The 14,075-nt window shown below is 39.2% G+C and overlaps 2 protein-coding genes across 4 annotated transcripts; both read left to right on the top strand.

Moving 5' to 3' along the window:
* Positions 1 to 7,202, top strand: kars1 (lysyl-tRNA synthetase 1). Of its 2 annotated transcripts, XM_029498253.1 has the most exons (15): positions 4 to 58; positions 712 to 879; positions 1,232 to 1,376; positions 1,462 to 1,627; positions 1,727 to 1,820; positions 2,175 to 2,361; positions 3,064 to 3,189; positions 3,405 to 3,524; positions 4,182 to 4,344; positions 5,185 to 5,358; positions 5,517 to 5,602; positions 5,701 to 5,786; positions 5,877 to 6,003; positions 6,095 to 6,238; positions 6,620 to 7,202. In XM_029498253.1, exons 2-15 carry the CDS (start codon positions 740 to 742, stop codon positions 6,692 to 6,694), a joined length of 1,833 nt encoding a protein of 610 aa, XP_029354113.1. In that variant the 5' UTR covers positions 4 to 58; positions 712 to 739; the 3' UTR covers positions 6,695 to 7,202. The 2 variants fall into 2 exon arrangements, with proteins under 2 accessions (XP_029354114.1, XP_029354113.1); XM_029498254.1 differs by lacking the exon at positions 712 to 879 and having other exon boundaries at positions 1 to 58.
* A 3,301-nt stretch (positions 7,203 to 10,503) lies between these two features.
* Positions 10,504 to 14,075, top strand: gcshb (glycine cleavage system protein H (aminomethyl carrier), b). Of its 2 annotated transcripts, XM_029498627.1 has the most exons (5): positions 10,504 to 10,629; positions 11,553 to 11,632; positions 12,486 to 12,549; positions 12,844 to 12,975; positions 13,664 to 14,075. In XM_029498627.1, the coding sequence occupies exons 1-5, from the start codon at positions 10,521 to 10,523 to the stop codon at positions 13,759 to 13,761; spliced, it is 483 nt and encodes a 160-aa protein (XP_029354487.1). In that variant the 5' UTR covers positions 10,504 to 10,520; the 3' UTR covers positions 13,762 to 14,075. The 2 variants fall into 2 exon arrangements, with proteins under 2 accessions (XP_029354487.1, XP_029354486.1); XM_029498626.1 differs by lacking the exon at positions 13,664 to 14,075 and having other exon boundaries at positions 12,844 to 13,641.

Here is a 14,075-nt window from a genome sequence, read left to right as displayed (position 1 = left end):
GCAGAGTGACGACCATGGCCGATGTGACAGCGGTGGATGGAGATAAACTCAGCAAAAAGTGAGCATGTTCATTTTTCCGTCATATACAGGTCTTTCCCGGTTACTCCTGCTGAGTTCTTTTCGTCTACTCAATAAGTGCTTAAAAAAATATGGCCGTTTAAGTTTGGATTGGGAGCGTTACTTAATGTTGCATCAGGTCAGGGGCTGTTAGCGAAATGAGGGCTCCATATGGAGACACGATAGAACTATATTCCCATGATTCCGTTCGTCTGTGTCTCTGGTAGTTGTAGTCCTTAACATCAGATGTTGCCTATCTGGAGAGTGTTTTTTAACAACGAGTAAAACTACAACATCCAAAACTAAACTAACTGAGCTCGTTTCCTTTAATTTTGAAGAGAGAACATTTTACGGTGGCATTTTCTGTGGCGGAGCACTCTTTCGTTTTATATTTTAGGAGTATACCAGCGTTGAAACAATACTTACATGATGCTAACACTATCGTCCTTAGTTCACCTTTGTTTTCCGTACTTGCTAGGTCATCTCAGACTTCCGCACGGCTAACCGAAAGAAAGAACAAATGTATTATCCGGATCTCGTGTTTATTTCCTCCTCATGTCTTTGACTTTAGAGCCCTGTTTGATTCTGCCAAGGACAGCCATTGCTGCATATACTATATATACCCTGTCTTTGTATAAATGTCTATTTTCGCAGGTGTGCCTGCTGACTGTGCTAGTTCAGCATGCTGTGTCTGATCAGAGCAGCCACACAGCAGCTGTGCCATACCTATGGGGTCAGGGGACAGTGGCTAAAATGCACATCCCCACGCATTGCTGCAGTCCCAACTCAAATTAATGGCAACCGATGGAGAGGTGACAAAAGGTTGGTGGCTTTTCCATTCCAGTGAGAAAAACAACCAACCTTTTGTCATCAGAGCGATTGTGGTCTCCTTTCCCCCTCCTACACGATTGTTTGTGCTTTTCTGTTATTTTGTAGATCATGCCCAGCCCATGTAGTTTTGCTATGTTTTTTGTAGCTTTATTCATTTATTTCTTTTCTTTTTTTTTTTTAGTGTTTTTATTATTTCAGACCTTATAGTATAACTGAATGGATGGATGGTTATCATATTTATGTGCAGTTTGAATGTCCATTAAATTTCAGTTGTCGTTATATAGTAACATGTTAATATCTAAGGTTTGACTTATTAGACATTTTCTGCTTTCTGTGTTACTAGTGAGCTGAAGAGAAGAATGAAAGCAGAAAAGAAGGCAGCTGAGAAAGAAGCCAAGGTGAAAGAGCGGGTGGAACAAAAGCAAGAGTCCAATGACCAGGGAGTGCAAAATGCCTTTGGACTGGATGAGGAGACACTTGACCCGAATGTGAGTAGTTTAGTGTTTACTTTATGAAAACTTTGATATTTTTGGAGTTTTTCTTGAAATAATAATCTGTTTACCTCTAATCTAGCAATACTTCAAGATTCGTTCCCAAGCCATCCACGACCTGAAGGGCACAGCAGAGGACCCGTACCCACACAAGTACCAAGTTGACCTGTCACTAACAGAGTTCATTGAAAAATACAATCATCTCCAGCCTGGAGATCAGCTGACAGATGTGGTGCTCAATGTGTCAGGTACTATAGATACTTCATGATCTTAAGCACATTTTCTATATCATACAGACTGCGTAAATCATCAGTAGACCCCCTTTCAAACTTGATATACATTTTAAGGTCGCATCCATGCCAAGAGAGCTTCAGGTGGCAAGCTGCTCTTCTATGACCTGCGAGCTGAAGGTGTCAAGTTGCAAGTTATGGCCAACTCAAGGTACAGCATGATGGCCAATCTTAAAATCTTTTTACTCGTTTGCTTTATTTCATTAGTTTTTTGCATAAAGTTAGCTGAAGGGATTTCCATTCAAGTCAAACTATTTCATGTTGTAAGACTTGTGGTGGGGTGGAGTGCTTTGAAAGAATGCAATGTACCAAACTAGTTCTTATTATTGAAGCTAACTTCCATGCTTTTACTAGACAAATGCAATGATTGCTTGCAAAGTTTTGATTCTTTGTGAAATTATTCTTACCGTCATTTTTGTATTGTGAAACACAATTTGTTTTTTCTTCTTGTGGTTACTTCAGAGTGCACTGACGTTTTTGGTATAACTTCTTTTTACTGCATCAGAAACTACAAGTCTGAGGAAGACTTTGTGACCATTAACAACAAGCTGCGTCGTGGTGACATTATTGGTGTCCGTGGTAACCCAGGAAAGACTAAAAAGGGGGAACTGAGCATCATTCCCATTGAGATGACCCTGCTCTCACCTTGTTTGCACATGTTGCCCCACCTCCACTTTGGCCTCAAAGACAAGGTAATGCCCACATGATTAAACCTACTAAGTCAGTGAGAAAATACAAATACATGTAGTTTTTGTATAAATTGGTGATTTTTCTGGCCTCACAGAAATTTATTTTAACTTTGGACTAGCGTATTTACACAACACATAGTTGAAGCATGCGTTATTTCTCACAACTTGCCTTTAGGCAAGTGAAAAGCATGCACTGGAGGTTAAAACTGTAGTTGAACTGAATTTAGCAGATGGTATTTGCTCAGTTATTAGTTATATACCCTCTATTGTATACGCTATTCATTCCTGGCATATATTATGTTCTTAGTTGTGTTATATGTGTTCCTGCTGTGACAAGGTAAAATAAACGACAACCAAAAAAGAAACCTTTTGCACCTAAAGCAAAAGTTTCAGGCTATCTGGTACAATGTTACCCGGAAGATTTTTTTTTCTTTCATGAATTGCAGTCTAAAAAATTTTTATTTATTTATTTATTTTCCTTACTGAAGAGAAGGAAAAAAACAGGATAAGCCATTTTAAAAGAATTTCAAAACCTACTAGCATCAGGTTCTGTGTCACAAAACCGCTTGGCCCTTCAGTGCTAATTGCCAGTGCATTTTCAATTTGAATTTCACAGTACAGAGAAGACAAATAGATATGTAATTAAAACTGTAATAACAAATACTAAATAATTTTACTAACCACTGTATAATCCTTTCTTCAAAGGAAACGCGATTCCGCCAGCGCTATTTGGATCTGATTCTCAATGACTATGTGAGGCAGAAGTTTATAACACGGGCCAAAATTATTACCTACCTTCGCAACTTCCTAGACCAGCTGGGATTTTTGGAGGTAAGAGTTTTTTTGCATATAGTAGTATATCTCAAGCCTTTGCATACATTTTGATTTTTTGACCAAAAAGGCACATTAGGATTGTTTTTATTTAGTTTATTTTGTTATTATTTAGTTTTTAATAAAAGAAGGCTTTCTTATCATTTGTAAATATTTTCCACTCTTGAAGCAGTTAAAATTTCTGCCATTTAATATTGCTTTCCTGAATCCCTTAGATTGAGACTCCAATGATGAACATTATTCCCGGTGGAGCAGTGGCCCGTCCATTTGTGACTTACCATAATGAGCTGGATATGAACTTGTACATGCGAATTGCTCCAGAGCTCTACCACAAGGTACTAAGCTTTTCAATAGTTAGTCATTACCTTCAAGACTTGTTTTTCTTAGTAGTAAATATTTTCCAGAAGGAAATGCTTTAATAAATATGTGAATACATTGTACACCACATAATTATTCTGTATGCCAACACTAACTCAGGTTTTGTTTAAAAGAGCTATCATAATTTCTGGATTCTAAACCGCTACTTTTTTCACACGCTTTGAACCCTGCGGCTAATTTATGGATTTTTACGAGCTTCATGCCACCGATACATTTAGCGTCACATCAGACCAATGAAATTACCCAACAGGTCACAGTGAAATGAAATTGTTCGAATTAAATTAAACGCACCCACACTAAATTCTTCAGATCAGTCATTTATTTTGCGCTTCATGCATGTACCCTTATCATGGAACACACATGAAGAAATGCATATGATGCAGCTTTCAAGTTAAAGTTGATCGCTCTGGCGAAGAGGCGAAATCTTTCTGTGTAACATGATTCCTGCCATATGACAATTCCTCCCATATTTCCGACACCTGCAGCCCATATATGTACAAAACTGTTTTTCTTTAAATTTAGCAGTTGACGCTTATATTCAGGTGCACTCTATAGTCCGGAAATTATGGTAGTTACATTCTGAAAATATTTACAATGTCATTTCTCTCCCACAGATGCTTGTGGTTGGTGGAATAGACAGGGTGTATGAGATTGGTCGTCAGTTCAGGAATGAGGGCATCGATCTTACCCACAATCCAGAGTTCACCACCTGTGAATTCTATATGGCATATGCAGACTACAGCGATTTGATGGAAATCACAGAGAAACTACTCTCAGGTAAGAGAAAATACACACAGGGCTTGTTTTGTGTTGGTGCAGAATGGGGTGTGTACACCAGGTAATGCACCTTTTAATGTAAGTGCACAGCAAGTGTGGGCATGAAAACATAATGTCCTGAACATGTGCCTAAACTTGCAGTAATACTTGTTTAGGTTTTTTCTGGGTTCTACTGTTAAAGATCGAAGAGCTCATTTGACTGTATCAAAACTCTCTTTAGAGAAAATGCATCCCCTGCATTTTCTTGTTAGTGTTCTTGCAGCTTATTTTTGTTCAGAATGGTTGAAGCAGACAGCACGGTGGCGTAGTGGTTAGCGCTGTCACCCCACAATAAGAAGGTCCCGGGTCCTTTCTGTGCGGAGCATGTTCTCCCCATGTCTGCGTGGGTTTCCTCCAGGTACTCCGGATACTATACATGGAAAAACATGCATGTATAGGTTAACTGGAGAAGAATTGACCGTAGGTGTGAGTGCGAGCGTGAGTGGTTGTCTCTGTTTCTTGTGTGATGGACTGGCGACCTGTCCAAGGTGTGCTCCTCACCTGACACAACCGGATACGGATAAAGTGGATGAAGATGAGTGAGTGTGAGAATGGTTGAAGCAGCTGAAAAACACAGCTAGCTAAGGAGCTGACAATCATGTCTAAATAATCCTAAAAAATATGTTAAAGGCACAATCCAATCGTAGTTTACAGACTTAATCGCAGCCATGCGCAAACAACTTTGAGCTTTTTAGGAAAGCTAAAGCAATGCAAAAAAATACAGCCAGAGATTAGAGAGACATAGTAAGAAAAATGCCCAAACTGCTCACCCCACCTCAAGTGTTTCCCTTCATATTTCAGGAATGGTGAAGCATATCACTGGGGGATACAAGGTGACGTATAACCCTGATGGTCCAGAGGGACAAGCTTATGAGATCGACTTCACTCCACCATTCAGAAGAGTGAGGATGACACATGACCTGGAAAAGATTATGGGAGTCAAATTCCCTCCTGCTGAGAGCTACGACAGTGATGGTAAGAATCACTGTGCCATTAGAGAAGTTAGGGTTTATTCATTTCAATTCAATTGAAGTCTAAGTTTCACTTTTTTTTCTAAAAGCTACAACTAGGCAATGGTTAATCAATGTTTTCGAATGTATCTTAATTTTTCTTTTTGACGCTTTTGTCTCCAGAGACACGCAAATTCTTTGATGATCTGTGCGCACAGAAAGGAGTTGAATGTCCTCCACCCAGAACCACTGCCCGCCTACTTGACAAGGTGCGTGACCAATGAGCATCACCATCTTTTATATACTTTATTGCTCTTCTCCATTTTTTTACAATTTAGGTCTTGACTAATCTGTTTCTTCTCTACAGTTGGTTGGAGATTTCCTCGAGGTTACTTGTATCAACCCGACATTCATCTGTGATCACCCTCAGATCATGAGTCCTTTAGCTAAATGGTAAGAAAAGCTATAATTAGCTTATTATCAGCAAATTTATCATTGAAATGAGATAGGCAGGTTTATGCTGAAACTCCATAATCGCTACAGGCACAGATCGCAGAAAGGCCTGGCAGAGCGCTTTGAGCTGTTTGTCATGAAGAAAGAAGTCTGCAATGCTTACACTGAGTTGAATGATCCAATTAGACAGAGGGAGCTGTTTGAGCAGCAAGCCAAGGTGTGTATAGAGACTAAAACTGACTTTCTGTTGCTTTCTTCTGCCCCATTATTTAAAAGTTGAGACTTTTCTTCACCTGGCTCTTTTTCAGGCCAAAAGTGAGGGTGATGATGAAGCCATGTTCATTGATGAGACCTTCTGCACGGCCCTGGAGTATGGTCTGCCACCAACTGCTGGCTGGGGAATGGGCATTGATCGTCTCACAATGTTCCTGACCAACTCCAACAATATCAAGGTAAAACTGTTGTGTGAATCATTCTTCTCTAAATGACCATATCGGAGATGGTCATTGAGAATTTTCTGAGCTGGTTCACTGTTTGAGATTTTATACCTGAAACTGTTAAAGCATAACATTTTGCCCTTTGTGCTTTGTCTGTAGTTTCATGAAAGTTGGATATGAAAAGATCAAAAGCTCTTTGTAAAGAAGCCAAATATCCAATGAAAATATTTTCAGATTTGATTGGCTGCAAAAATCTGAATCAAATGGAAAGACTTTGAACTATTTTCATTGATGCTGCTTATTAAACAGCCTCAAACTTAGACATAATGTGCAAATAATTACACCTGTTCCCTAAAAGTTAGACACATCCTCGACTGACAGTTTTGTTCTTCACAGGAGGTGCTGCTGTTTCCAGCCATGAAGCCTGATGATAATAAATCATCAGCACCCACAGATGGCACGTCTGTCTGATGACATGACCTCTGACCTGTGCATTGAGTCAGTATGAAAAAGAAGGCTTTACCTCACAGTGGTCGTCAGTGGCATCTGAAGGATGTGTTTTATCTATGTCAGCCTGTCACAGGCTCAATCTTTGCAGGGAAGGGAAATCATCTTGTCATTTCTAGTCGGCTTTTTCTTTTGTTTTTCAAACACTTTTGCTGCATTCTAATTCTTCTCATACAAATCACATGGATGGTTTTTATTCATGCGATCTGTTCCATCCAGATATAGATGAAATGTTTCTGATAATACTTTGAAATACTTAAAATGGTGCATCACTGTGACTACCAATTAAAAATTAAGTACATCACAGACCAACAAAAAGCACCTTGAATTTTTCCAGGTTTCTCATAAGGTCCATTTGTTTTTACCAATTCTGCTTTAACTCCTTGTGTAATATTTTTCAATATTCCACAAACTCAATGTTCCTCTGGCAGTAAACTTCAATCTGAATAAAATGCATATGAATCAACATTAAGATTAAATCTCTTGATGCTTCATATCTGTCTACAGAAGAAAAATTCTATATATAATTCTAGAATTCTCGAAGCCTAACCCAACCCTAACCCTCTAACAGCGTGTGTTGAGAGGATCCCCTCCCTGTCAAGCGCTCTGGTCTTCTGCAAAGGTGTGTTAATGCTGTCTTAGCTCATTGGTTGCGTTTACTCTCTTTGGATAGAAAAACTATTTTATGTATTATTTGCAGGCTTGGTGTCTGCTGCCAAGGTGACAGAAGACATGATGCAAATTATGTTGTACAATTACCTCAAAATTTACCACAGAAGTACGGCACTTGATGCGATGTGGTTACTGTCTGCGACTGTGATAAAAGAAATGAATAAAACTGAAAAATGCCTGTTGTGTTCTCAGTTGTGGGCGCAGGCTACATTGTTGAACTGAGGAAAACTGAAATACTGGTTTTGAAATTTTATGACACTATGAGCTATCTTTGTCAATATACAAATTATTCATGCAGATTTAACTCATGTTAACATAGTGGCTTTTCACTAAGATATAGTACAAATTTAAATGTGTGTAAAGCAGTGGAACCATTGATCTGAGTTAGTTTTCCACAATTGCTAAATGCTAAAACAGCATTCTCTGAACTCATTTTTGAATCAAACACTCCAATGGCCAAGCCTTCAACTCATCTGCTCTTTTACTAAACCTTAAAACACTCAGTCACTAAACACATTTCACACTGTGATACAATTGTGTTGCGCAATGTGAACACAATTGCTAAATGCACAGCTGTCATCTTTTACACACAACTCAACATTGATCACATTTCTAATGATGTGATCGGACCATCAGACCATTGGCAGGATAAAAGTCAGTTTAGAGTGCACAGGTGGGATTTGTGCATCCATCTACAATGGACAGAGGTACACAGAGAGGCAGACGAGAAAGACAATCATTACTGATGGAATTTGGGCAACTATTGTATATCATGTCTGTTAATTGGAAGAAGCAGGACAAAGAGGCCAACCCAATTTGAGCAGATTCTCCATGGCCAGCATCATCAGAACATTGAGAGAAAAAAAAAACAGGTAGTTTTTCCTTGTTGTACAGCATTTGATCCACAGAAGACCATACTGGAAGTGTTTTTACTGGCTATATATGTCTAGTTTCCCCTTTAAAGAGGACCAAATGAGGTAGGAAGAGTTGCTCTTTTCTCTTAAGCAGCATTCATTGTTGACATGGTCCTTCAAAATAATGCAATCCAACTCTGTGAAATCCAGAAGAGTGATTGAAAACAATGTCAACTTTGATGGAATCAGTGGTGTGTCTCTGTGTCCTCCAGCGCAGCAGACTTAGAATGAAACAAGTACAGGGTACCTTTTGAGTGCAATTCTGAAAGAGTCAAAGATATAAGATATCAGTTACACTTACTGTGAAAGTAAGTGTCATACAAACCCGGGGCCATATAATGCTGACCATCTCCTTACATTTCTGTCTGGTCTACAGGATGTTATGGCTGCGCTAGAGCAGCTGGATCAGCAAGCAGTGCATATTTTGTCAGATACATGAGTGGTTCACCAGCAAACAGCACTTCATCACGGATTTCCTTCCACCTTATAGTCCCTTTCTGAATCCAATAAAGTGTTTATCTGTTTGACCGGCGGAAGGTCTATGACTGACAGTCCTACACCAGGGAAACTTAATTGGAGGCAATGGAATGGACCTGTGATGGTATAACTGTTGAGTCTTGCCATTGCTGGGTTTGATACACCAGAGGATGCTTCCCCAGCTGTTTGGCAAGGGACAACATTTCCTGACTTGAATGAAGTCTTCTGGGCTGACCGCGCACAAAAACTGCTGGAGAATGAATCTGACTTTGTGCAGTAATGTGCTTTTCATTTATTTTATTACTTTTTGTTATGGGAGTGCTGAATGTAGATATCACTGACTAATAATTTTTTGTCAAATACATTTCAATTGCAAAAGTGAGAAAATGGGACCAGGTTTCAAGATTTTCAAGAAATGTGTCTTTGCAATTGGGGAAAAATGGTCACCCAAATTAGAAGAAAATTTCAATCTGCCAATTGCAGAAAAACGTGAGGGATATGATGAAGGAATTTCATTGTAAAACAGATGTATAAATGTTTACTTAAAAAAAATACTAAATTAGACGGGTTTTTTTGTGTGTTTTTTAAGAGAAAACATTGATATCATTCAAGACGTTTCTCTTGAAGTTGCCAGGCTGTATCACATTGTTTTTAACCATGAATTTCTTTTGAGTTTTTCTTTTGAGCACTGAAGGTTGTGGATAATCTGAATTTGTGTATTTCTTATCTCATTATCTCTAGCGCTTATCTGTCAGGGTCGCACATATATGAACACTCACATTCATTTAGAGTCACCAATTCCACGGAATGTGCATGTCCTTGGACTGTGGGGGGAAGCTGAAGTACACACATAAAACATGCAAACTCCACACAGACCGTGTAAATGTGTTCTTTGTGTGATCCAAATGATCTATTCCTCAGTCACCTTTTCAGCCTAGCTGTTCGTCTGTGACCAACTTCCCAGAAAAGGACGCATATTAGAAGTTAGACAGGATAATATATACATTCAAAACAGTAATGATTGATTGCTGAAGTTGGGGAGGAGGAGTTTAGACTTAGCTCTCCCTTTGTTGGTGCACAGGCTGGATCCAGCACACCACACTGTGAAACAATGAAAAGTACAACCTCTTGTCTTATTTCCCTAATCTGCCTCAGATTAGGAGTCTCACTCCGCTGAACTGTCTCAACTTTATCTTTATATCCTTCATCCACCGGTTTCCTGCTTTGCACCCCTAGACTTTGCTTAAACGACATATTGGGTGTGAGTGTCTCAGTGAACTACAGATGAATCACAGTTACATCATACGGCAGATTGGCTAATGGCTTTTAACCTTCTTTTTAACCATTAATGACTTTACATTTCTTTATAAGCATAATTGCAATAAATGACATAAAGGTAATTAAAACATAACAAAACCCCGAAGGAATCGAACTCAGGACCTTCTTATTGTGAGGCAACGAGATTAACCACCCCATCAATTTACTGCCCCTAATGAGGTGAATGATAATAACCTCAATAATATACCAGTACTTTCCATTCTTGACGCAAATATTACATTTAAATACACGTCTTAGAAGCTTTATGTAAAAGATGCTAATCAATAATTTATTCATTTATTAGCAGAAAAGTGTCGGACTTCGTGCTTTTGGACCCACCTGACCTGTGTGCGCGCTCCCGCGGTCAAGTGCGTGCACAGGGCGCGCGGGCAGGCAGTGTGGCAGTGAAGATGGCGATGCGGGTGGCTCTGCGGCGTCTCCCTGCAAACTTTTCCCCCCGGCTGCTGTGGAGGAGCTGCTCCCCGCGGAAGCTGAGCTCCACCTCGGTCCTTTCCACAGGTAAGAAAACAAACAAAGAAATAAATGAATGAATAAATAAATAAAGCCGCTGTTGTGTTAGGCGATTGCATGCGGGGCTGCTCACACATTCCTGAGAGCAATGGACGAAAAAACAAAACAAAACCCAAAAAAAAAAAAAAAAACAGATTCTGTTTGGGTGAGGGTTGATGCGACAGAGAGGGAGAGCGAAAAGTTTTTTTTTTTTTTTTTTGGACGAGGCAAAGTGGGAAAAGTTCGGTAAAGGAGAGTTGCGGTACGTGTCTGTTGGGTCTGTGTGCTGTCAGCTCAGATCTGGAGGTTAATGAACGAGCTCAAACAACAAATTACGAATATCTGCGCCGAGCTGCAGCTCATTCAACAAAAACTACCGATGTGCCAACGGGCTTTGGAGGGATAGGTTTCATCTGCACATGCTGTACAATTTCACAAGACACTTTATTTTCTGTTGGTTGTGTCTGTCATTTATTTGTTATTTTTCGCCCAGTATCATAATTAGGAAAAACAACTTCCCCTGTTCTACAGTACAGTGTACTGTCAGTGTTGGCTGTACTCATTCAACAGCATCTTGTCCGTTCTGCAGACCTGGACCATGCAGTTGGGTTTTGAAGCAATGCTGGTCCTGCCTTAGTATATTGTAAGGATGATAGCATGGGCTTTGAACTCCAACCAAATAACCATGAGCCTTTTTGTTTCTAATGTGCATGCTTGTTCACACTTTTGCACCTTCTTCTGTCAAAAAAGTTAATGAAAGCTAATTTACAGTCCAATCGGGAAACGATCTTTTACTTCTAACCATCAGCAACCATGCAATCCTAAAAAGTAATACGCTATGTGACTACTAATTAGGTATTTTACTTGTCAGAGAGCCAGTTTCACAACATTTACTGACTAATACTAAAGCGTACACTCTGCTGTCTCCACAGCACTGAAGTTCACAGATAAGCATGAGTGGGTGCGAGTGGAAGGTGGAATTGGTACAGTTGGTATCAGTAAATATGCACAGGTAAGTTGCTTTTTTTTTTCTAGTTATTGATTTGACGGATTTCAGTTTTACTGATGGGTTAAAAACAGGGCTATGTTAGTGAGCAGTTCAGTTCTGCACTTTGCACTCACGGAAAGACACTGTACGATAAGCTAATTTACAGTTTACGGTACAGATTACGGCTAGAATGCAGTGTTATCCAAAAAACCTCAAGGACGTGCACTAATATGCACTTTGAGTGAAGGCGGGTGTCTTTAATCATCAATCATAATCATCAACATTATCTTCAGAAGTTTTCAGAAATGTGCCTCTTCTGTTTATGTTCTTCAACCTCTATATTACTGCATTTTAAGATAAGTGCACAGAAAAGGACATAATAAATTCTCATCAGAGTATGGACTACAATTGATTTACACTGTAAATCAACTGGCATAAATTTTACAACAACCCTGTACTTGAAAAAAGGTCACAGCTCATTTAGACTACATTTCTGGAGAGCCTCAAGATAGCGCTCTCTCCCTGGCTACTAGCGATGACCCTGTAGTTTAAATATTAGCAAAATGTCATAATGCAAGTGCATAACACACGAGTTGACACTAGCAGTCATTTAGGTGAGATTTTACCTCTGTCACTAAAACGATTACAGCATCTCAGAGTGTCACTAACAGACTGTGGAGGTGACAGAGGGATTTGACTTTATATAATGTGAATATTTGGAAATAGCAACATTATAAAATATCAAAAACCTTATCCTTTAGGTGCAGAACTGGATCCCAGAGTTTGCTACTGCTTAGGCTCACTTTGTTAAAATACCTATTTTAGAAAAAGTGTTTATTCAAAGTTATGATTCAAACAGCTTGGTCTCTCGTTTTAGGAAGCATTAGGTGATGTGGTGTACTGTGGACTCCCTGAAGTTGGCCAAACACTTGAACAAATGGGTAAGAGCCTTGGTTGCACTTGATGTGTATGACCTTTTTTTGTGTCTGTTTGTTTTTTCATGTCAATGCGCTGATGCTTATTAGAAAATATAACAAAATATAACATTCCACTCATCTTAGAGGTGTGTGTGTGTGTGTGTGTGTGTGTGTGTGTGTGTGTGTGTGTGTGTGTGTGTGTGTGTGTGTGTGTGTGTGTGTGTGTGTGTGTGTGTGTGTGTGTGTGTGTGTGTGTGGTGTGTGTGTGTGTGTGTGTGTGTGTGTGTGTGTGTGTGTGTGTGTGTGTGTGTGTTTTAGAGGAGTTTGGTGCTTTGGAAAGTGTAAAGGCTGCCAGTGAGCTATACTCACCACTGACAGGAGAAGTAACTGAAATCAACACAGTGCTGACAGAGAATCCTGGGCTTGTGAATAAAGCCTGCTATGCAGAGGGTAAGCACTTCAAAACCACAGTTGTTCTTTCTGCTTCATTTGTCACAGTCATTTCCTGGAATTTCCCTCAGTTGAGCTGTTGCCTAAGTAAATTAGGACGGCATAACTCTGCAGGTACAGCAGGCATCCAGTGATTGGTTTGATTCCTCCAGACAGTATGCTGAAGTGTCCATGAGCAACACAATGCTCCTATTAATGCTGTGTCATGTGTGTTAGTGGGTAAACATTGTAGATGGCCTTGAGTGGTAAGTATAATATAAGTAAACTAGAAAAGAGATATTATAATGTATCTTATTGACCATTTTAGATCTAAATAGCAGAAAGGGGTTAACTTAATGGTCAGTTTGGATTTTCGCAAGGAACTAATTATCTTTTACCACTTTTCCTGAAGGTCAGACGTTAACAATGCTGGCACTTTCTTCATCACTGTTTTTCAAGTGAAATTTATGACAAACAATAATAAAGAGGATCCTGAAATTTTAAATCCTAAAATAAGCCCAAATTCTTACCACAGTGAAACTGTTGCGAAAGTTAATTTAAACACTGTTTGAGGTTTCCCCAAATGTTGCATTGTTTTCTGTTCATTCATCCCAAATCAAGACTGTTGATGACAAGTTTCCACTCCAGAGTAGAGTCCCATATTGTTTCAACGTGTATATTAAAAAAAAAAACCTCTTTAACATCTCAGGTTGGCTAATCAAGATGACGATTCAAAAGCCTGAAGAACTGGATGGCCTCATGGATCAAGCTGCATATGATAAATTTATTAAGTCGCTTGAAGAATAAATCAGTGCACATGCAATTGCCATCATAGATTAGTAGGATGGGTTACTAACTTCGTGTGTGACACTCTTCTTCATCTGTTGTATTTATTTTGATGCTGGTTTCAAAATCATTTAAAATACTTTGTAACAACTTCCACATAGAAGGTTAGAATTTGTTTTAGCTGCTAATGGATCTAAGGGTTCTCCATCTTGAGATCTTTTGGTATTATTGAATCTTGTTTATGGAGTTTTGCTCCAATTATAAATGTGCACAGTGGTAAAAGAGTGGAAGCTGATTTTTAACTCCTGTGTGAAATTCATTTAATAAAATTTAAA

This window comes from Echeneis naucrates, chromosome 3 (genome assembly GCF_900963305.1).
Source record: "Echeneis naucrates chromosome 3, fEcheNa1.1, whole genome shotgun sequence".
NCBI classification, from domain to species: Eukaryota; Metazoa; Chordata; class Actinopteri; order Carangiformes; family Echeneidae; genus Echeneis; species Echeneis naucrates.
The sequence above is the reverse complement of the archived record's forward strand: the minus strand, read 5'-3'. Positions and strand labels throughout refer to the sequence as shown.